Below are 25,000 nucleotides of genomic sequence, written 5' to 3' on the forward strand. Positions count from 1 at the left end.
TACACTAACCTGCGCATTATTCAGACACAATATGATGCCAAATGATAATCAATAATAAAAACAGATTTAATTAGCAGAATATCTAAGACACATGCCGTAAAGGCTCCGCCCTCTTTTGGAAAGGAGCAACAGCTCATTTGCATTTAAAGAGACAGGCAAAAGCATCATTGTTTTTGCTTACACTGGCATCTACAGTAGGATGTAATAAACTCCTCCAAGTGTAGGGTTTTCTGTATATGTTTCATTGAGTGCCTGTTTGTAACTCCATCTCTTCATTTAAATGTCCAAACCACATCTCAGTGTCAGAAGTTGAATTCCACGGATAGCTGACATTATTAAATAGTGTTAAACATAACCTAAACCAGCAGTACAGGTGCAATGTAACGGGGAAAAACATCTACCTTTCTGTTCATTAGAAAGCATGTGATAAACTCTATCATCAACTGAATCCTCCTGTGGTTATATTGTCAACTACTACTGACAAACCAACAATGTTTTCATTTCTATGCATGAGGCTTTTTTCCTTCCTTGTTGGCTGATGAAACGGTACAGACACTAATGTTTATAGTAGCGATAAAGAAAGCTTCTTCATTCTGACTCCTGTTGTTATCTTGTTTATAGTAAAAGATCACTGTAATGATCTGAGTTCAACACAATGCCTTTATGTTTTCCCAACGCAAAACGATTAAGTTAATTGAATTGTTTTCACAATTTTAAGTGGATTGAACATAAAACAGTTAGGTTGTCCCATACAAAACTTGGGATTGTGCTGATTCAGCTCATTTTAAATAAGTAGTTTGAACAAATAATTGGTTGAATGATTACTAAACAGATATAGAGCCAGATGTACTAAGATGTAAGAATTATTTTTGACAGTTTTGCTATGAAAACTTAAAAATCGAGCAGGAAAATGTGTGAAAGTTTTAGAAAAAGTAGCATCAGAAAGGTAAGTTAAAAAATAAGCATATGCATAGGCTTTGCAATGTTTATTTTGGACTTAGAAAATATCCACATGATGTGTTCTGATATTTAACTTCTTAAAAATATAAATTATATAAAAAGAATTTAAAGCAGCACGCTGAAAATAATAAATATATTTCTTAGGAAGATATTTGAGAAGCAGATACCTAAGAATTTTTCTAGAACTGCACAATGTTGAACATTCCTCCAGCATTCCTAGACTTTATCTTAGACAACATCATAAGACGGAAATGCCATGCATTCATGTTATCTGATCGTGTGGTGGATCTTACTGGAGAGTCCCTGATAAACCCGATGGACAAGCAAAACATTATTATGAAAAGCAAAACCATAAAAGTTGTACACATTTTCAAGCAAAGCATTGATTATCCATTGCAGTGAATTCTAAAACAAATACATACAATTTAAGATAAGGAGTATAAAGTTGTAATGATTATTCATTCATTCATTTATTTACCTTCGGCTAAATCCCTTTATTAATCAGGGGTCGCCACAGTGGAATGAAACGCCAACATACCCAGCATATGTTTTACACAACGTATGCCCTTCCAGCTGCAACCCAGTACTGGGAAACATCCATACATTCATTCACACACACACTCATACACTACAGCCAATTTAGTTCATTCAATTCCCCTATAGCGCATGTGTTTGGACTGTGGGGGAAACCGGAGCACTCTGAGGAATCCCACGCCAACATGGGGAGAACATGCAAACTCCACACAGAAATGCCATCTGACCCAACCGGGACTCAAACCAGCGACCTTCTTGCTGTGAGGAGAACGTTCTATCCACTGAGCCACTGTGTCACCCAAAGTTGTAATGCTTTGCCAAATAAATAAATAAATAAAGGAACAAAGTTGAAAGTAGCATATGGAGATTAATATGGATATATTCTGAGAATGAAGTAAACATTACTAAACTAAACAGCAGCAAAATAAAATCATAGAAAGTCATAGAGAATTGTGATTAGAGTCATAATATTGACATAATCAAGGTTTATTTTAACCTACTGCAATGTTATAATCAGTACTTCAGCAGTCATGTTAAGCAAACTGAATTCATGCACTAAAATTTTGACCAGCAGTTGACTCCAAGCGTAACGTCTGGGGTGGGAAAATGGAAATGAAATCCAAATGCAGTTTTTCTTTAAAGTAGCGTAGTCTAAACTCGTCAAACACAAGGTCAAACACTGGCAAACAAAAAGGCTAATCTAACAAACAAGCTAAAGGTCAGGGCTGGCAGCAGACAATCACAAAGACAAGGAACGTTCCTAGAACACAAGATGCACAGCAATGCTTAGAAATGTCTTGTGGGTAAGAATAAGACATTATTTGAAAATGTGAATATTTCACTTTTTTTTTTTACCGGCACGGTGGTTAGCACTGTCACCTCTGCAAGAAGGTTGCTGCTTTGAGTCCAGGCTGGGTCAGTTGGCGTATCTATGTGGAGTTTGCATGTTCTCCCCGTTTTGGCGTGGGTTTCCTCTTGGTGCTCCGGTTTCCACACAGTCCAATGCGATTTAAAATGAGATTTAATACCATTTCATAAAAGAGCCACAGGTTTAAGGTGGTTTTAACAGGGCCAAAATGACTAGGTATAATAACAAAGTACGCTACACCATGCTGCTGTATATTTAAAACCTCTTAAACGTTGTTGCCATTTTTTGATGTTGTCATGACAAATTGACAAAATAACTACAGAATCTTAAATAAAATAAATTCTAAATAACATTTTAAACGTTTAAGATTCCAAACACACTGTAAACAATTTTAGGTCAGTAAAACACTGTCGATACCTACATTAAGGCTGAAACAACAACAGTAAATGATTTAGCCATTTAAAGTGCAAAGATCACAAATAATTCTAAAGCCAAAAGGTCAACAAGAAAACCTTCACATATAGATTGTGTTACATTTTTCACATTGTTCAGGGTAATGTGCTTACAAACTGTCAGAACTATCAGAAACGAAATCCTTGTTATCATATTTGATTTGTGAATTGAAATAATCGCAGCTTTTGCAATTTTTAAAAATGCACCCTTACATTTTTGATTTTGGTTTAGAACTGATTAATGCTGGCCTATATGAATTAATAAACATATTTACTGTATGGGATTTAGTTATGTATTTTTGGTCATTAAATCAAACTGAACAGTGTATTCGGTTTATGAAGTTTATATATATTTATTGGTTTATATTTCAGTTTATGATTGGCTAACAAACCTCAGATGTCATTTAAAAAAATTACAAAAATTAAAAACCCCAACTTTTTAACAACAGTAAAGTTGTTTGGCTTTAAGTAGGGTATAAAGTACATCCAGGTGGTTGTTATCACAGAATAAATCCCAATGCAGCCTGATGCAAACTATTGTGAGCACTCTTGTATAAGACTGAAGGACTTTACGATTATGTTTTTATGTTTTTTGCCACAAAACATAAAAATTAGACACAAAACATTGTTCTGAGCTATAAAAGTTTATTAATTCTTTAATTAAACGCAAAGCTGACAGAAACTAAAACAGCTGATGGAGTATACACTAACCTGCTCATTATTCAGACACAAGATGGCGCCAAACAGTCAAAAACACAAAGCTGACAGAAACTAAAACAGCTGATGGAGTATACACTAACCTGCGCATTATTCAGACACAAGATGGCGCCAAACAGTCAAAAACATAAAGCTGACAGAAACTAAAATAGCTGATGGAGTATACACTAACCTGCGCATTATTCAGTCACAAGATGGAGCTAAAACAGTCAAAAACACAAAGCTGACAGAAATGAAAACAGCTGATGGAGTATACACTAACCTGTGCATTATTCAGACACAAGATGGCGCCAAACAGTCAAAAACACAAAGCTGGCAGACACTAAAACAGCTGATGGAGTATACACTAGCCTGCGCATTATTCAGACACAAGATGGCGCCAAACAGTCAAAAACACAAAGCTGGCAGACACTAAAACAGCTGATGGAGTATACACTAACCTGCGCATTATTCAGACACAAGATGGCGCCAAACAGTCAAAAACAGAAAGCTGACAGACACTAAAACAGCTGATGGAGTATACACTAACCTGTGCATTATTCAGACACAAGATGGCGCCAAACAGTCAAAAACACAAAGCTGACAGAAACTAAAACAACTGATGGAGTATACACTAACCTGCGCATTATTCAGACACAAGATGGCGCCAAACAGTCAAAAACAGAAAGCTGACAGACACTAAAACAGCTGATGGAGTATACACTAACCTGTGCATTATTCAGACACAAGATGGCGCCAAACAGTCAAAAACACAAAGCTGACAGAAACGAAAATGGACTAAATGGAGCATATACTAACCAACTGTACATACTCATTCACAATAAGGCATCAAAAACAGTGACAGACAAGCTGATACATATGAATGTGGCTGTGAGTATATGTATTTGAACGTATTCACTGACGGTCCAGGTGATTCGAAGTTCACGGATGAGTCTGTGTTATTCAGCGAATGTAATCTGGGAATAACATACCATATAATGTCACGACTGACCACCAATCAGAATCAAGTATTCCAGACAGCCTTGTAATAATCTTTGATAACAACTGGCTAGATGTACATTATCCCTTACATGTAAATATGCAAAATAATCTTACTACTAATCAAAGATATCTCTGTGTTGGATTTGTTGTTGAAAATGTTCTTGGAAGATTCGGATCGAGCTGTTTTTGGTGTTTATTAATGTGCTGAAGTCTGTTCTTTAGCTCTAGGTGGAGTCTGTGCCTTTAGGCTGTGAGTCACGATCTGTAAAACCCCTAAAGCAAAGGCTGAGATTCAGACACAAGCCGGTCTATTGTTCGGTCACAGTGAGCCGTTTGTTTCAGATGATTCCTGCCTCCCAAAACAGACAAAAGAAAGAGACACGTCCCTGTCCTGAGACACAGAAAGGAGGGTTTGTGCTCTTTACAGAACAACCTACATTATTATGAACAACATATGTGACTTTGGCAGTTAATATCTATAATCTTTAGTTAGTAAGAAAGTTAAAACACGAGGCTTCATGTTAATGTGTTAACATGAAGCTAGTATTAAAAATGCTTACCTGTGCAAGCCCAGTAACCAGCATTGGGTGTAATTAGTAATGTAATTAGATTACTTTTTGCCAGAAAAAGTAAAGTAAGGGATTACTTTTCATTTTCAGGTAATTTAATTACAGCTACTTATAATGTACTTGTTTAAATACTGTATATAAATTCAACAGTTCTGGATCAATCACTTAAGAGAAGCAGAGTAATTCATTGATCAAGTCGATTCAACATGCTTGAGAAACATTGAATTCATTCATTCATTTTCCTTCTGCTTAGTCTCTACTTCAGAGGTCGCCACAGCAGAATGAACCGCCAACTATTCCAGCATATGTTTTACGCAGTGGATGCACTTCCAGCTGCAACCCAGTACTGGGAAACACCCATACACACTCATATTAACACACACTCATACACTACGGCCAATTAAGTTCATCCAATTCATCTACAGCGCATGTGTTTGGATTGTGGGAGAAACCGGAGCACCCGGAGGAAACCCACGCCAACACGGGAGAACTGCAAAAATGCAATCATGATAATTATTTTCCATATTGAACGATAACCATATATATTTCGATATAAGTTGTTAATGCTTCCAGATTTAAAAGAGTACCCCAATACATTTTCGGTGGCCAAAAATGAGGTACATCTCTAATATTAACACTTTTAGATTCCCATTGTTATTGCTATTAACATACATTTTATCGCAATTCGATATATTGTTTATCAGCCCAGCCCTAGACAACAGTGCTAACCACTGAGCCACCATGCCGCTGAAACAATGAACTTATTTATGAATTTATGCCAATATATGGTATGCATAAAAAATAGTGTGTCATTGCTTTGAAATGTTTTGTGATTTGATACATATGTTTATTAATCTTAAAGTGTTACATTTTATAATGAGGCTAAAATGTCCTGTTTGGCAGCAATTTAAGTCGCCGTCGAGTTTAATTTCTATTATTTATGCGGCTTTCAGATTTATCTGTAGCGCATTATGCGTTAAGTTATGTCGAGTCAAGTCATTTTATAACTTACTGAGTAACTGAGTTACTTTTCAGAGACAGTAATTAAAAATGTAATTTAAATACAATTTTAATGATGTAATTAGGGGCGACACAGTGGCTTAGTGGTTTGCATTGACGCCTCACAGCAAGAAGGTCGCTTATTCGAGTCAGTTGGTGTTTTTGTGTGGAGTTTGCATGTTCTCCCCGTGTTGGCGTGGGTTTGCTTCAGGTGCTCCGGTTTCCCCCACAGTCCAAACACATGCGCTATAGGTGAATTGATGAGCTAAATTGGCCGTAAATTGTGTGTGTGTGAATGTGTATGGGTGTTTCCCAGTACTGGGTTGCAGCTGTAGACAATCCAAAACAAATAATGCTTAAGGGGGCTAATAATTTTGACCTTAAAATGGTTTTAAAAAAATTAAAAACTGCTTTTATTCTTGCTGAAATAAAACCTTTAAGACTTTATCCAGAAGAAAAAATATTATAGGAAATACTGTGAAAAATTCCTGAATCTGTTCAACATCATTTGGGAAATATTTATTAAGAATTAAAATTCCCATTTCAACTGTGTATTGCGGAAAAACTAAACATTGCAATGTCTGTTTTTCCCCAATATCATGCAGCTGTATTGTCTTGCTCACCTTGAGAGCACAGTTTTTCCCCGTTCTCCATCCGCTGGCCGAGTGTGAGTGCTGTATGCAGTGTGGATGATTTCATGTGACTGGTATGGCCTCCTTAAAGCCCAGCAGGTCTCTGGAGGACTATAAAAGCTTTCTCACACTGCACACTGATCGGCTTTCTCTCTCGCTGATGTAACCTGGTTTATTCAAAAACTCTGTTCATGTTGTAGATGCAGACACTGCTAAAATCCACATTTTGGGCTTTTTGGTGAAAGTGTTTTATGATGGTCAGGGTGCATGAGCTCAGAGAAGCTAAGTTTGGTTTTTAAAGTTTTGTTCCTCTTGAGGGTGGCTCAGTGGTTGGCACTGTCACCTCAGAGCAAGATAGTCGCTGGTTCGAGTCCCAGCTGGGTCAGTTGGCATTTCTGTGTGGAGTTTGCATGTTCTCCCCATGTTGGCGTGGGTTTCCTCCAGGTGTTCCGGTTTCCCCCATAGTCCAAACACATGCGCTGTAGAATTGGATGAACTAAATTGGCCATAGTGTATGAGTGTGTGTGTGTTTGTGTGTGTGAATGAGTGTGTATGGGTGTTTTCCAGTACTGGGTTGCAGCTGGAAGGGTATCCGCTGCATAAAACAAATGCTGGATAAGTTGGCCGTTCATTCCACTGTGGCGACCCCTGATATATAAGGAACTAAGCCGCAGGAAAATGAATGAAAGAACGTTTCCTCTTGAGTTAGTTTTGGTAAAGCCACCCTATTGCAATTATGACAGGGAAACATGGAGTATACTTTTTAATTTAAGTTATTCTGTCTAGGTAAAAGATAATTGTAGTATAAAACTATCTTCAAAGGACTAATCTAAATAAGGATAAACTGTCGTGGAGATTTTTCAGAATAAAAATAAACATTTATCAGAATGTTTGCTCCAAAATGTCTATTTGATATAAGTTTTTGGATGTTAAATAGATGTTTAAAAAATGTCTTTGAGGTGTTTTGAAGTTTAGAAAATCTAAAATTTGGAATGTACTAAAGCAGACCTTTTTTAGATGTATATCAGACCTTTGAACACAGCAGATGTTTTTTAGACCAAGCGACCTTTAAAATACATCTTGCAGACGTACATGTGCTATTTGGGTGGAATCACTGTGGAATAAATGAATTAATTACCATTTTTCTTAGAAAACATATTTCTAAAGGTGTTGTTAACTTGAAGAGAAAGGGAGGTGTATTTGGGCAGTGAAAGCCCAGACGGCAGCTGAAATCTCTCAGTCGTTCTTCAGCAAAACTCTGCTCCTTCTCAGTGTAAATGAATATCAGCTGCTTCAGTCCAACATCTACCTTAGCAGGAGGATGAAGATAAGACCAGGGTGGACATTTCAGCAAGACAATGATCCAAAACACAGCCAAGGAGACTCTCAGATGCTTTCAGAGAAAGAAAATCAAGCTGTAGAATGGCCCAGCCAATCCCCTGACTCGAATCCAATAGAGAATACAAATTAAAGCTCAGATTTGATAGACGAGACACACAGAATTATCAAGATTTTGACACTCTGTTGTAGAAGTCTGTGAGAAACTCACACCTGAGCAATGCATGTGCTTCATTCTCCATATGAGAGGCGTCTTTAAGCTTTCAGCACCAATAAAGCCTTTTATATAAAGTATTAAATACATTTCAGTAGTTCAGCACTTTCTCCTTGTGTCATTTCACTGTTACTACACAGAACTCATCTTTCAGATTTGTTTTGGTTTATTTTTATGCTTGTATTGTTCAATTCCATGTCAACAGCTCCTTTAGAAATATTAATCACGGGGAAAAAACATGGCGTGTTTAATACTTCTATGTTTTCAGTCTGTCACTTGTTAACATAGCTGTTTTTTTCCTGGTTCTTTAGGTGCAAACAGAAGCGAACGGCAGCTCAGAGGATGCAGACACACAAAAAGCCAGCAAAGGTAAATACACACAAATCACACACAATTAAAACAAAAGTCATTACATCGCACTTTTATCAACGCAATATTTTCTGTTTGAGAAAGTGAAAATATTATCCTTTGTGACAGGCACATCCCCTTTGAGACGCACCGGCTCCATTAAAGACAGATTGACCAGATATCAGCTAGCAGTCTGCAAGCAGGCTTCAGTTTCCCGCTCTGTGAGTATGTTTATTGTGTGCACAGATGCAAAAAAAAAAGCTACAGACTAGCTTTAGATTACAATATAACCTGCTCACCTAATGTTTACGCTCGTAATATTTATATTGTTTGCTAATTAATAGCCTCATGTGGAACTGAATCATTTCGGAGTCTGCTACTGTCCACCGGAGGTCGCATTTTGGTTACGGACGCATGCTTTCAGAGCCTTCCTGAATGTATGAATGAAATACGCTGATTTTCAGCAAGGCAACCCGGGGTGCTGAAATATAATTGGCTAAACTGGCATTGCTGGTTAAAATGACCAAAACAAAGACAGCTTTTCGGCAGGGAAAGCACATATCTGACTTCAGCTTGTTTTTCAGATAAACAAGAGTTCACTGAGCATGTTTCTGAAATATCTGCAAACATATTATGGTATTTTTATGCTTTAGAAGAGTCAAAAACTTACATACAGCACCTTTAACTAACATTACCTAAAACAACCGTATTGTAAAGTTTACTGTAGTATGGTTCAAAATCACTATAGTATTTGCTATAATTTACTATAGTATTTTTTTATGTGGGACAATAAGACGTAAGAGAAAGTGTATTCTGATCTATCAATAGCATAAATGTGCATGTTTTAAGTGGTGTTCACTCAGCTTAATCCTCAATATTAATAATGATAATCATAAGTGTATTGTTTTTGATCTCTCGTTCTCTCTGATTCAGGCCAGCCAGTCAGAAGCAGAGGACAGTGTTTTCTGTGCTGACAGCAAGGAGATGACGCCACCTGCTGGTCATGGACAGACAGTGGTAGGATATGTGTTCTCTATAATAAAACTGAAGATGCATACACATACTTGTTTTGGTGCTTTATGAGGACCTTACTCTATAGGTGAAATACATTTTATACTGTAAAAAACACTTATTATATGGTCTTTCCATAAGGTAAACCTTACAGGAAAATTGCAGTAAAATTAAATGCAAAAAGACCTAGGTCTGTTTTTAAGAGCTTTGAATTACAAGGATGTAAACCATATATATATATACTCACACACTTGTACACTAATGTACGCACTAATGTCTATGGAACATTAAAACATATGCTCATTCATTTGCATAAGATCAGATATAATACTTTTTCTACTGTAATATTTTATAAAGTTTAATTAATTCCTGTGATTTTTCAGCACTCATTAAGTGACATCTTTTTTTTTAGAAATCGCTCTGATATGATGATTTGATGCTCGAGAAACATTTCTGATTATTATCAATGCTGAAAACAGTTATGCCGAGTAACAAGGAGACATAAATTGATCAAAAATGACATTAAAGACATTTATAATGCACAATTGATTTTAATTCATATAAATACTGCTATTTTTATCTGCTTATTAAAGAATAAAAACAAAAACTTGAACATTTCAAACAAAAATATGATGTCAACAATATTAGTAATTGATCCCGAGTAACAACTGATCATATTTAAACACTAAAGCATCACCTTTAAAAGAATTTCTGAATAATAATGTGACTTGATTAATGTAATTTCACAATATTATCAATTGTAGTGTATTAATGATCATAATACTGTATTATTAAACATCTTTGCTGAGCAGAGGAGAGCTTCAGAAACATTAACAATTACTATAAGCTTTCATGAATATACTTGTGCCAAGATTAAAATGTTTGTCATACGACTGAACAAGTCTACTACCACATTTCTTATTGCTTGTTTCTTCTCCATTTTTCTGATTAAAAGCAGAGCAAAGTCCCTAGAACAAACATCACAAAGATCAACGGTGAGTTCATTCAATCTATATGAATCTGAAACCTTAAGCTGATTTTATAAATAGTCATTAATGTGAGGTTAAAACATATGAAGCTATAATTAATGTAATTAAGCACTGCATGAATTAAGTGATGTAAATTGTGAATAGAGAGTACTGTTGAAACTATCATAGAGACATTTAATATTCAGTACATACACTGGTACAGAATACAGTCATGTGTGTGTTTGTGTTTTCTTTAGGAGAGCATGTAAACTCAACGAGTCCCGGCACTGAAACTCTTTTATCAGAGAACAAAGAGTTTCATAAGGTCACCAAGGTCTGTGGTCTTGATTCTGCTTGTAACACTATTAATCTAATATGTGATCTGTTCAAATGTAGATTAAAAAGCGCAGAATGGCGTTTTGCCCACTAGAGGGAGTGCATTTGCAACAAACAAAGGCATAGTTTGATGACTTTGGGACTGAGTGTGGAATTGTGGGAGTTGTAGTGTTCATAATCCTGCAGAACTACAGAAATCATGCTGATTTTTTGTAATTTGATAGAAAGATGATGTAATATTAAACGTATAGCTTTAAAAATGTACGTCCTTCTAAAAAAAAATCTAAATATTTAAAACATTTGATGATTTAAGGTTCTGATAATCATGGAAATGCTTCACTGTCTTGTGAAAAAGGTTAATTTATCTGGATTTAAACATTCTTCAAAGCTTTTGGCATGAATTATGTATACAAGTCAGCAAAATAACACTTTTTCTAGGGTTTTTTGGATTTTTTTTATCATATTGTGACTTTGACAATAACTGCAGAAAACTAGTTTATATTTAGCAAATAATATTAATAATGTGATCAAATTCAAAGGCAAAAATAATATTGCAAAATGGTTACCAAACTTAAAGGGCCCTATCATAAACCCAGCCCAATAAGGCGCAAGACGTGTATGGCTTGATTTGTTGCTATTTTCAGACCAGCGCAACACTAATTTTCACATTTTGCGCCATGTTGTTTCAATAGCAAATTCATTTGCAGCACTTTATGGACTCATGGGTGTGCTGGTCTATAAAGGAGGTGTGTAAAGGCGTATTGTTGGTGCGTTGCTATTTTGAGGAACTGAAATAGGCCGCGCCATTGAGTGTGACAGCACGACAGCACAGAGTGTGTTAGTTATGCAATACACAAATACGTTTACATATGAAAAAAACAAAGGATTAAAATGTTACAAATATGAGTATTTTCTACATAAATATAAACACCACTGCCTCCATTTCTTCTTCATCTCGGGGGGCTTTTTCAGTTTATTCATGACGATCTGCATCTGTATAATGTTATTATTATTAATTTTATTTATTATATGCATATTTATATTTGTTTTAATAAAACAAGTTTAGATTTGTCCACCTGTGGGGTTTTGGAGACATCTGCATCACCATATGGGGTATAAGAATATGACGTGTGTTTGGATCCACTTGTGTGTTTGGCCCCAGTAAAAGTGAAGGGGACACTACACTTGTCAGTGGGCGCCGTCTTTCTGATGAGACGCTAAACCGAGGTCCTGACTCTCTGTGGTTCTTAAAAATCCCATGACACTTCTTGTAAAGAGTAGGGGTGTAACCCCGGTGTCCCTCTATCGGCCCTTTTGATCATGGCCTCCCAATCATCCCCATCCACTGACTTGGCTCTATCACTGTCTCTCCACTCCACCTATAGCTGGTGTATGGTGAGCACACTGGCGCCATTGTCCTGTGGCTGCCGTCGCATCATCCAATTGGATGCTGCACACTGGTGGTGGTGTGAAGAGACCCCCCTCATGATTGTGAAGCGCTTTGGGTGTATGGGCATACACAATAAATTAACTATATAAATACACATTAAATTACATATAACTCAGTTTTTTGACCACACTTCATTATTATTGTTCATTTATTAGTTTGCAGGAACTAGTTTTGAAACAAATCTTTACGCTTAACAAACTAAATTAAATATAAAGTCTAATGGATGTGTTCAGTGGTGTGAGTTTCCACCATTTCCTCACTCCACCAAAGTAAAGGAGTAAAGTAAAGCGTTAAAGTAAAGTAAGGAGAAAGTGAGAAGGCTGATTGGTGGAGGCTTGTTTTTTATCCTCGCGCTGCAGATGCTCTGTTGAACTGTTTTCTCGCTAGTGAAGCGTTCAGTTTTTACACTTACAAAGTCCGGCATGTAAATAGCAAATGCACCATGGTTTGATGCAAGTGAATCTTAAAGGGAATGGGAGATGAGACTCTGATTGGTTTATTCTCAAAACACACCCAGAACTCATTAAGAGAATAAGCTCAACCCTGTTAGACCAAACTGTATTCCTCCGTCCTTAAAAGAGCAAAAGTGGTTTCGGACTCACCCTTAATGCTTTTGTGCTTTAGACTTTGCGCCTAGATCATTAAAATAGAGCCAAAAGCCACTGTTTTATATGTATTATAATGTAGATGTTATATTGCAGACATTTGTTAAGTTTGTGTCCTCAGAGTTTCTCACCCAAAGCCTTCTGTGGTGTTTTTGCTGTGATTTTTAACTGTTGTAGCTGTGAAATCATTAAAATCATTCAGCGTACTGATATGGAGCTGTAATGTGCTCAAAACCTGCTGGAACTACATTATCTCTGCGTTTTTCCTAAAAATAGCTGCATGCCTTAAAATGCTCATTAGCCAATCAGAATCAAGCATTCAGCATCCCTGTAGTATAACCCCCCCTTTTTTCTAAGCATTTTTGGAGTAGTCCTTTAACTGTCACTATGGATTTGTAATTAGATGTTGTTGATAATAGTGAATTGCATTGAGGAAGAGCTGTTTCTAACTCTTGAGTTTTTCTTTACAGCCGTTTCAAGTGGCCGTCCCAGACAGATGTGTGTCCTGCCAGCAGACTGTTTACCAGCTGGAGAGACTAGTCGCCAATCAGCAGATTTACCACAAACAGTGCTTCCGCTGTGCCGTCTGTAGTACCAAACTCAGGTTATTCCTTTATTCATGCATTCATTCATTGTCATTGTTAAACAAGAGATGTAGTATATGCAGTAGGTTGTTATTGCAGAATAAAGCCTGACAGGTTTATCGGTATAAACCTTGTATAAGTCTTGTATAAGACTGAAGGGCTTTCATTTTGGATGTACTTTATCCCGCATATTACACAGCTCTCTGCAAAAAAAACATTAAAACTAGACACAAAACATTGTTCTGAGCCGTGATAGTTTAGTAAATCTATAATTGAAGGCAATGATGACAGAAACAGAAACAGCTGATGGAGTATACACTAACCTGCGCATTATTCAGACACAAGATGGCACCAAATAGTCAAAAACACAAAGCTGACAGACACTAAAACAGCTGATGGAGTATACACTATTATTCATTCACAAGATGCCTCCAAACAGTCAAAAAACAGCGGCGTGACAGACAAGCAGATTTATGTGGATGTAAGTATATGGATGTGAACGTATTCACTGTCAAAATGATTTGAAGTACCTAGATAAGCTTGTGTTATTTAGCGGTTGTTATTTAGGATTATTACACGGCTATCTGGAATACGCACGAGGTGCATCGCACTAGCTTTTATTGTTGAGAAGAAAAAAAGAAGTGGGTGCACTTTTTGTGTCGCTGGTCAACGACTGAATCACTTGCGTATTATGCATTGCTGTTGATATTGTTATATCTGTAAAATTTACTAATAATATTGTGATATTCAAGATTTGTGATGCCATTCAGCTCCGGAAAACTCAAAACAGCGACTGCTAGTCTCTCCTTTATCTTTAAAAGTCTCCATAGTCGTCTTGAAAACACAAGCACTGCTGTCTCCTCAACGTAAACCCCGCCTCTTCTTTCATTTGATTGGAGAATGAAAGAGACACGACTAACATAGCATGCTTTTTCCACTCAGAGTTGACTTTTTTTAGCTGCGGGCGCACAGAGCGCAACGCCAAAAATGTGAGGCACAGCAGGCGGTAAAACGTGAAGTGCATCGGGCACATAAGCAGCACACAAAGTGCTCATGGACGTTAGTAAAACGGGTGCGTTAGGAAAAAGCACGTTCAGTGTGATCAAGCCTTTATCCTGCGAGAACAGTCACCTGTATCTGCTTTATCTCTAACGTAACATGCCTTGGAATGTCACGACTGGGCAATCAAAATCAAGTATTCCAGACCGCCGCTGTAACAATCAAGTCCTCAATGATACATATAAATGACGTGCTTACTTTCATTTCAGTTTGGTGGCGTTTGCTTCCCTGCATGGCAGCATCTACTGTAAGCCTCACTTCAACCAGCTCTTCAAGTCTAAAGGCAACTACGACGAAGGCTTTGGCCACCGGCAGCACAAGGAAATGTGGACTTCACGAATAAGCCAGGAGGAACCGGAGGAAAACTCCAACTCTGTGTCAGTGAAGCCTGTAGAAAAAGTGGAGGAGTCACACAGAGGGGCCAAATTCACGGAGCAGACCCCCATTATAGAGTCCAGAAGTCAGACAGAAAGACCTCAAAGCTCGTCTGTGGAAACCAGAAAACTGAGAGTGGCTTGGCCTCCTCCTGCAGACAGTGAAGGAGGAGCCAAAGTCTCCAGTCCAGCTGAAGTCAGCAAGGGTCCATCCAGGTTTTTCAGAGCAAAGTGGCCCCCGGAGGATGAATCTCCATCTTCTCAGCAGAGCACGGAAAGAGCGGAGCTGAAAACCCTACGGAGAAGCACATCTCTCAGAGAGCGCAGTCGGCCATTTTCTCTGGCGCCAAGCTTGAGCTCCAACCCTTCAAATCAAGATGCAAAATCTGTTCCAAAGGGGGTCCGACGAGGCTCGCTGGAGGACCTGCGCTCTCGGACAATGGCTAAAACTGAGGAGAAAGTTCCTGACGCAAAGACAAAGGATGACAACAGCCAATCCAAGATCGAGAAGAAGGAAAAAATGCAAACTTCAATTCTCAAACAAACGAAAATAGAGGCGGAGCCGCAGCAGAGAGAAAATGAGGCCGGGATACATGTAACCAAAAAGGAGGTGGAGCCACAACCAACAAATAAGCAGTCTCCGATACAATTGAACCGAAAGGAGGAGGAGCTAGTGACCAAAAAGGAGGCGGAGCCACAAACACAGAATAAGGAGTCTCAAACACAATTAAACAGAAATGAGGCGGAGCTACAACTAGCAAATAAGGAGTCTCAGACACAAGTGACCAAAAAGGAGGCGGAGCTACCACCAGCAAATAAGCAGTCTCAAATACCACTAAACAGAAAGGAGGAGGAGCTAGTGAACAAGAAGGAGGCGGAGCTACAAACACTAAATAAGGAGTCTCGGATACAATTAAACAGGAAGGAGGCGGAGCTACAAACACCAAATAAGGAGTCTCGGATGCAATTAAACAGGAAGGAGGCGGAGCTACAAACACCAAATATGGAGTCTCAGATACAATTAAACAGGAAGGAGGCGGAGCTACAACTAACAAAACAGGAAATTAAGGCAAAACAACAACACAGAGCTGCTGAAGATGAGGAAAGACTGGAAAGAAACCTGAGCTCCAGTTTTTCTGCATCTGTGGAAGAAAAAGCCCTCAGGACGTCCCAGGACGTGGGGTTTTGGGACAGTGAGGAGGCCGAGAAGTCGCTGACCGTGGAGGAGATGATCAAGAGGAATCGCTACTATGAAGAGGAAGATGATGATGATGAAGAAGTGGCAATAGTTTGACAGTTTCTCATTATGTCAGTTCAGTTTTTATTTACTCTGAATATCATTGCAACCAACAAATATAAAAAACATCTGCTTTATTATATTATAATGCTTCATATAAATATATATTTGGACTTCTATAAGAGCTTGGAATTATTGATTTTATTAGTATTACTGTACTTTGTCGTTGCTCTCTTTGTTTTCTTTTGATTGCTGTATAAAATATGACTTGTTTACAAAAATTGTTTTTAAAAATCGATATTACTGTTTCCTAATCTAACGATTCATTTTAATGATCTCAATTAACAATTCTGCATTCATTATTCATTATTTTATGACAGTTAATCCTTAAGGATTAAACAGCCAAATACATGTTTGGTTTTTCTTCTAGACCGTATTTTAAAACCTTTTCTACCGTGATCAGATATTTCAGTGGTTATCAGAAGGACGCAATAAACATTATTTGATTGAAAATAAAGTGTCTAATTTGAGTTTTGTTTGTGAATGTGACAGTGAAAGTCAATAAGTGTTGCATGAGTAACTATAAACAGTGCAAGTGAATGCATATGTAGTACATAAATATATAAACATGACAAAATGATCAGCCTCTTCTGAAATTTGTATTATTTTTCAAATATTTCCCAGATTTTGAGAAAATTAAAGTATTTCCTATAATATATATATATATTTATTTATACAACAGTTTTGTCTGCTTCTTGAATCTGATTGGCTAATAGCCGTGCGATATTCTGCCAGTAACAGAACTTGTCCAGCTTCTTACCCTTCAACCTTGTGTATTACTATGTCCGCATACAGCAACAAGCAGAGGACACTCTACATTTTGACAAATATTGCTGCTGTTGGACAACATAATGTACTTTTGAGGCTTTTTTAGTCGTGAATTTAGTTGTTTATATTGCAGCTATGCAGTTTATTTATAAAGATAGTGCCTATTTTAAATATTTATCATTTCTGAAAGAAAATGTCACACTGGTAGCAGTGCGATGTGGCTGTATATCGTCACTGGTGGGACACTAAGGCACTCAGCCTGCAGTCTCTCTACTGTCCTATTAAATAAAGGTGAAAAAAAAAACAAAAAATAGTTATAAAAAATATATATATACATGTTAGCTTCGAAGAATTAAAAGAAGTAGAAGATGACGAATTGTTCGGAGACATGAGTCATCAGTGTTGCCTTTAGAAATGTGCCGCAACGAAGGTTTTGTTTCCATTTCCCCGTGATGAGAGCACCGATCTTGTGTAGACTCACATGTGTGGGTTACAGTGGTCTGCTAACACGCGATAAAGACGCGGTTCCAGTTCAGAATCGGTGTTCTTTGTTCATGTTTATTCAGATGGCAAAGTTAGTTAGTATCGTCAGCAGTACTCTTTCAGTTTTTAAAGACACACCTTAGTCAAAATTATTTAGTTACTAAGCTTGAAGTACGTTAATATCACTACAATATTATGGACTGAAAGATAAGCTGCAATCGCTGCTCTCCGAATGTAAACATGTAAACACCAAAATGCAGAGGTTTTTTATCCAATACGGCGTGTGGTATCAAAAATTCCATTAAAACTACACTCTTCCAGCAGTTCCTCGCATCCAGTATCTTGTTTGTCATAGGGGGGCATGCATGAAATGTTCCTGAATGAAAGTGAAAGTGCCCAGACTGCAGTTAAAGTCCACAAATTAAGAATGAAACACCCGAAATTACATGAAACTCTTGAGAAAAAGTGGATAGCGCGGGGATGCAATGACGTTAATCGTAGTATGTACTATAAACGGGATCCTGAAAGAAACATTCAAAAAGCAACTCATGTAAACACCTTAATCATATTATTGTCTTATTCAGATTGTGGCAAATAATTCGATGGTTGATGCGATGACTGCGTCTGTGTTGCCGCTGTGAAATTCAGCGCGTATACTAGGGGTGGGCGGTACACCAGTGTCATAATCATCACCGGTGTGACATTGCGCTACGACATGGATTTTCTAATACCGTCAATACCGTAATAAATCAATTATGCGCCTTGAACGGCTGCATTTACATCAATAATAGCTAATTCTAAATAATAAGGCATTCAATTTTCTTCAAACGTTCCGTTGTGGTCTGAATACATGTCCTTATACTACAGGGCTCGAAACTGCAACCATTTTGGTCGCATGAGCGCCCGAAATGTAATCTAAGCGCCCTAATAATATATTTGGGAGCATTTGTGTGTCTGAATATAATGGTTGTAGTGCAATCTGATTTGATTTTCTCTATAAACTTGCTGAATCGCTCTACCCTGCTGCTGTATTGGTTCATATTAGCTGTCAGTCCCTCAACGCTTCCCGCTGTCAGATAACAGGGAGCTTTTGTTACTGCAGGAAATGCAAACGGCTGAAGAGTGAAAAGTGCACAGGTTTGCAAACCTCACCTAAAGTTATAATAATAATAATGGCGCAGATGACAGCGATCATGACATGAGGTAAATGTTGATCCGCCAGCTGAGATCAATCGAGTGTTTTCGGAGAAGATGCCCGAATCTCGATGCGTTGCATTCACCGCATGTTCAGCGCAAATGTCCGCTAAATATAAAATCTAACACTGTACACATCATCGCCAAAGAAACTCACCTTTACTAAGTTTACACTGAAACTACGGCTCATAACAAAGAGCAGAATTGCGCCGGTGGTCATCGCGAGAATCCTGCTCTGTCTGCTCATAAATTGGTGCGGCTGACTCGCCTGCTTTATTCCACCAACACAGAGAAATGAAGATCAGCTCATAACGAGACTGAGCATTTACAATGACCCAAACCAAAACTTTTAAAGAGTGATAGAAGTGAGACTTTCTTTTGTCCGTTCTTCCTTGAGATGTATATTATTTTGCTATTGAAAGTAATACCATGATATTATACCGTCACCGTTCAAAAGATGAAAAATACCGTGATATTAATTTTAGGTCATATCGCCCACCCCTAGCGTACACGTACTGAAACTCCCCTTTTCATGCAAACCCTTCCCTCTTTCGCTACTCGACACTCCCACCTAAACAAAGCTGGACTCATCCACTTTCCTGACTTTTTTCAAACTAGAGGTGTGAAAACACCCTGCTGAGACAAATTTTATTTTACTGTTTGTGCATTAGCACATTACATCCTTATTCAAATACATGTTTCTTGGTACGAGCAACATTTCGTAAATCTAAAAAACGTATTGCCACTATAAAGAAAAGTATTACGAATTTGTATACAGATTTCATGGATGTTTAGGCTTCTTCAAAAAACCAACAGTGCGAAAAAAGAACCAGAGTGCGCTGAAAGACCAGTTACTTTGCTGACATTTATGTCTTTTGACAAATACCTGATGAAAGCTGACGTTAACATTCTCATTAATCTCAATGGCATTTGTTCAGCCCCTTGAAAATGCAGCATGTTTCATATTTGGTTGGTGATAGTGTCTCTGGGGGTCCTAAAGTGCATGGGCTCTTAAAATCGAACTAACCTATGCCTTATTTTAACTTGCTCTTCATTTGTCTCAACTAGGTTTGTCTATGATGTAAGAAAAGAAATGTCTGTATGAGCAATCATTAGCCATCATGAGATGCTAAATGTGCCATTAATTATTATTAAGCAACAAAAGGATCCCGAGTGCCATTTATAATTGCGTTATAAATCCATTGGGGATAAAAATATTAACAGTATGATTATGGCATGTTTATAACTGGATCAGTAACCCTATTCAGAAGCATTATTATGATTGAAATCCAGTCTTTCCAAATTTCCACATACCCATGTTTATATAACACTGCACACAGACTGACCTGCGAGGCAAAATTAGCAGACCTGCCATTGCCAGAAACCATTTCATGTTCCTTCCTTCCCTTTTTCCTAACAAATATTTTTGTCAGTGCATACACTTTGTGTTTTATAATCAAAATCTGAATATACCTATAGGCGTAGCTGAAAAATAAGAGTTCAGTACATGGAAATGAGCACAGCGTGAGCCTCAGACACCATTATTTAATCTTTCTCATGTAAATCCCATGAAAATCCACCAGTGAAAATCATAACCCAGGCTCATTCTGAAAACGTACCCCTATATACATTTCTGGAGAGCGCCAAATACGTCACAGGAGCTACGGTTTTGTTTTCGCGAATCTGCCAGAGGCGGCTGTATTTTTCAGATCTCAAATTTCTCATGTAACTGACTGACCTACGACCAATCCCCCCCCACACACCAGTTTCCCTAAACCCAACCCACAGCATATTTACCATGTTTTCAGATCTTACCACGTTCTCCCCCTGTTATTTACTTGTTTATTTTATTTTTTGGCTTTTGTTTGTGTCTTGAAGGGTGTTACGTGGGTCTGTGTTGTATTTAATTCATAATTATTTATTGCGGATTTGTGCTTGTTGCGCTTGAGTTATAGGAGTTTCCTACCCGGCTTGTCTAGGATTGGATGACGCCCGTGACGTCACGGGGGATTCCCACTATATAAGGCTGACAGCAATAGCGGTTCAGTCTCTTTCTCTGACTCTTGCTCTCCCGCAGTTCGGTGGTGGCTTGCGCTCAGGCGGTCTGGCTGGCGGTTGCTCCGCATGCAGGCGATGCATCTACATGCCGCTCTCCTTAGAATTATGTTATTGTTAACCTTTTGTTAACTAGTTGGTTTATTTTGATATTTTGTTTTCATAGCAGGTAGTGGATTATTTTTCATAGTCACGTTTTGGTATTTATTTAGTTTAGTGAAGGTAAGCAGTGGCCCGGAAGACTCACCTGTTTTTATTCCTTTTACGGGAGTTGTAGGTAAGATCTGTCCATTTAAAAACAGTATAGTCAGAGACCTGTTTCCTCAGCTGCCCTACCTGTCTATTTGATTTCTGTTTTGTTAATGTTTTGCTTATTATTTCTGTGAATTAAAGCGTATTGACGGAACGTAAATTTATTAATTCAGTCGTCTGGTGTCTTTCATATGTTTCGGCTCAAACCTTGGTTACTGTTGTTCGAGCCAGTGTTGAGTTTTGGGCCGTAACACCTGCTTTCTGGAACTGCCCGACTCAAACCCTGTCATCTCGGTCAACTTCTTTCTGCATCTCAAATATATTGGGACTCTTATTTTGAAAACAGCATAGGCAGAAAAATGCCAAATATATGTATTAAAAATGTATTCAGTTCCACCTCTGGGAGGTATAAGGTCTCTAAAATGCATCTTTTTGTTAGTTTCAACGTGGTATACTGTGAAATTTCAGAGTTTGTTTGTAATGAAGCAAGAACACATGTAGACGCTGAATATAAAAGTGTTTAATGCACATTTATTCATCGTGGTTCAAATCACACAGCTCTACTATCATTCATTCATTCCTTATTACCTTCTGCTTAGTCCCTTATATATCAGGGATTGCACAGCGGAATGAACCGCCAACTATTCTGGCATATGTTTTACACAGCCCTTTAAGCCACAACCTTAGTACTGGGGGAAACCTGGAGGAAACCCACACCAACACGGGGAGAACATGCAAACTCCACACAGAAAGCCAACTGTGTGGCCGGGACTCGAACCAGTGACCTTCCTGCTGTGAGGGGACAGTGCTAACCAATGAGCCCCTGTGCGGCCACTCTGTCATTTTTTTAAGTAAAGAACAGCAATACACTTGTAAAATGATATTGATATTAATAACTCCCTGTGTTGTTCTTATACGTTAACAAATAAAAATACAACTCTAAATACATCTCCGTCGCTCTCTGTTTTTTGGTATAATTATAAATTAGCATATATCTCGTACTCAACACAACTCAGAAGCAGTTATGGAGAGATAGCTCACTCGTTCCTTCTAGCTAAAATAAACCTCACTACCACTTCAGTTGAATCCATTGTCATTTGGCAAGAAATCTGCTCAATTTGTTTCAAAATATTTTTATCACCAATGAACTTTGAGAGAATATGATAGAGGGAGAGAGAGAGAAAGAATAAGCGAGAGCAGGCACTGAGCTGCAGAGCTCATTAATATTCATGAGCATTCCAAATAGGTCAAAACTATGCTTTTGAATTCTAGCGGTAATTCCTGTGGTAATAAATACGCATATAAAGCGATGTCTGGAGAAATTTCTGAACTCACCCTCGGGGATCCCTATAATTTTTCAGTGGAAAACTTGCACAGATTCATTCTTCCATTTTCTGTGGACGTTTATTGCTATTTCTGTGGAGAATTGGGTGTTAAAAAATCTGCGAAGTTCTGTGTAATTATTTTGGGAGTATCATAACTAAAACCTTCATATGTGAAATAAAAAATATGATCTTTTTAACTTTTATTTAATGTTACAATGCAAATCCAATTAGATTCACTTTATTTGGTAAACAAAGCAAGGCTCTCATATAATATATCTACTAAAAGACAGAAAATATGACTGTACAAACTGTATTGTACATAAGTCAGATTGAACATTTCATATTAGTCAATAAAATTACTGTAATTAATTTAAAAACTGAATAAATATAGATTTACACACATTTACTCAAGTAAATAACCAGAATTAATGATGGGCTAAAAATCTGCGGAAATCTGCTGCGCGCACTTCCGTGTGGGCCCACATATAGCCTATATTTATGAGGTCCCAAGGAACATTGTCCAGGTTTTAATGAATAGACTACTTTATGATATTAAGCACACTGAAAAAAAAATATTCAAAGATGAATTCCTTGGATTTACTCAATTTTTTTACTTTAAGTGGTTGTAAACAAATTTATTTGGGCTGAATTTGACAAACAAATTAAGTTGAACATTACTAAAGGGCAACATAGTTTCCTCTTTTTTATGATTTAATATTAATATTATGGTTTCTCTTCCTGAGTGAGCCAGTTTAGGTTCAGTTTAAAACACCAATTCAGAATTGTTTAATTATGGTGTTAAAAAGTGTCATGTTGGGGGCGTGTCCACAGCTAGCTGATTTAGGGGGTGGTTGCTTCACATGTAAATTACTTTCGGCTTCCCGCCAACGTAACAAGGGGCGGGGCATGAGCTCACCTGCTCTGCGTTTGTACAGTTTTTACAGCCAACTGTTGTGCTAGTTTCAAGTGCCGAGCTTGTCACACAGAAACTAATAACCACGCACACTGAATTAACTCTGACTGAGGCACCGGATGCGCCGCTTGAAGCCGCGACACGGCACACCAGACACTCTCTGTGGCGCGGCAGAAACATGAAGTGTCCCTGAATCGTCGTGCCACGCATTTTTGAATTCTAAACATAGGTTTCTGCAGCGGTCCGCCGAGTCCAGCCGTCCGACTTGAGTGTACCCGATAGAAACCGATGTTTAGAAACTCTGAAAACGCATGCTAGTTAAGATCACAGGGAGCTTCTGGATCGCGAGAAATGCAAACGGCTGAAGTATAAGGTCAGACTCAATGAGAAGTACACATGTTTGCAAACCTACCTAAGATACAACCAATAATTCCGCTTAGAGCGATAATGTGGAGAATATTGATCTTGTGTTGAGCCCAATGAGCCTTGCATCTAAAAAATAGAGCTAGCGTGTTCCTTTAGTGATTATCGCTTTCGACTCACGCTGAAAATGGCGGACGTGAATCAACAAACTGAGGATATGATGACGCGCTTGTCCATCATATTGGTGAGGCGGGGGACCGCTCTCCTACGTAAAGTTGCGGTCAGCTTGAAAACCGCTCCAATTGGTCCCACCGTTTTATGTTTGTTAAAATTGAAAAAAAAGCACTGGGTGTGTTTATATCACCCCAATATGACGCTCTATACACCATACATGCACATATGTCTGTCTAAACAGCTTGAAAAGTAGATTTTTTACCATAGGTGCCGTTTAAATTCAACACAAATAAATAGTTTGCACCAGTTCTGCATGCAACACTCTTTTCAGTGTACAGCAGTTTTCTTTCTACTTTTTAAGAACAGTACCATTTTAAGGTAGCTTGTAAAAGCACAATTTAATTTAAACGTTGACATATTTATCTCTTTTTTTTACACCTGTAAGCACAGTACAGTGTTAATGTTCAAACTATTTATAATGTTTAAAGTGGCTGACTATAATAAATATTAATAATTAGAAGAATTAATCTACCAAATTTTTGAAAACTGTGCAGTGCTGTAGTTGCTAAATCAGGCCTACTATGCTACTGTATTTCAATGCCGGTCATTATGATAGTACTTGGAGAGATGAACTTTTTTTCTGAGGTGGATACTTAAAGTTTGAGAACCACTGATCTAGAACATACAAACTCCACACAGAATGCCAACTGGCCCAGTCGGGACGGGAAACAGCGACCTTCTTGCTGTGAGGCCCACAGTGCTAACCACTGACCCACCGTGCCACCTTTAAATAAACATTTCCAAAGTATGCCCCATTTTTAGAATAAATTGTTTCCTTGCTTGACCCATGAACGCCTTGGTGTTTTGAGTCATTTCCAGCTATTTGTTGTACTATATTTTCAACACCACGTCTTCTGGACAGCAGCAACATTCCGACTCGCTGGATAAAAAAACAACCTCTGTTTACACTTAACATCACTACACTGCTCATACACTCCATGTCCTCAAAAGCGCAGGAATCGCCCAATATGTCCTCCATCGGGCTTATACAAATAACAAACATTTTCCTTGGATATTGTGTTTCAGAGCCGTCCACGCTCCTCGCAGAGTGGCAATTATTTAACAATGGAGCCAGTGACCTCAGCATGCAACAGCGTGTGCATGTGTCCAGTTCAGC

At 38.0% G+C, this 25,000-nt stretch overlaps 1 protein-coding gene across 3 annotated transcripts in view; it reads left to right on the forward strand.

Moving 5' to 3' along the window:
- lima1b (LIM domain and actin binding 1b) overlaps positions 1 to 16,753 on the forward strand; it is a 51,942-nt gene extending 35,189 nt beyond the window's left edge. For 2 of the 3 annotated variants that reach the window (XM_056467932.1, XM_056467934.1), the window contains 7 exons: positions 8,576 to 8,633; positions 8,742 to 8,833; positions 9,546 to 9,629; positions 10,579 to 10,618; positions 10,849 to 10,925; positions 13,453 to 13,586; positions 14,835 to 16,753. In XM_056467932.1, coding sequence (XP_056323907.1) covers positions 8,576 to 8,633; positions 8,742 to 8,833; positions 9,546 to 9,629; positions 10,579 to 10,618; positions 10,849 to 10,925; positions 13,453 to 13,586; positions 14,835 to 16,293 — 1,944 coding nt within the window. In that variant the 3' untranslated portion in view covers positions 16,294 to 16,753. The remainder of the gene's footprint in view (positions 1 to 8,575; positions 8,634 to 8,741; positions 8,834 to 9,545; positions 9,630 to 10,578; positions 10,619 to 10,848; positions 10,926 to 13,452; positions 13,587 to 14,834) is intronic. The other variant, XM_056467933.1, reaches the window with a different exon arrangement.
- The last annotated feature ends 8,247 nt before the right edge of the window (positions 16,754 to 25,000 follow it).

The sequence above is a fragment of the Danio aesculapii genome, chromosome 11 (genome assembly GCF_903798145.1).
Source record: "Danio aesculapii chromosome 11, fDanAes4.1, whole genome shotgun sequence".
Taxonomy (NCBI): domain Eukaryota; kingdom Metazoa; phylum Chordata; class Actinopteri; order Cypriniformes; family Danionidae; genus Danio; species Danio aesculapii.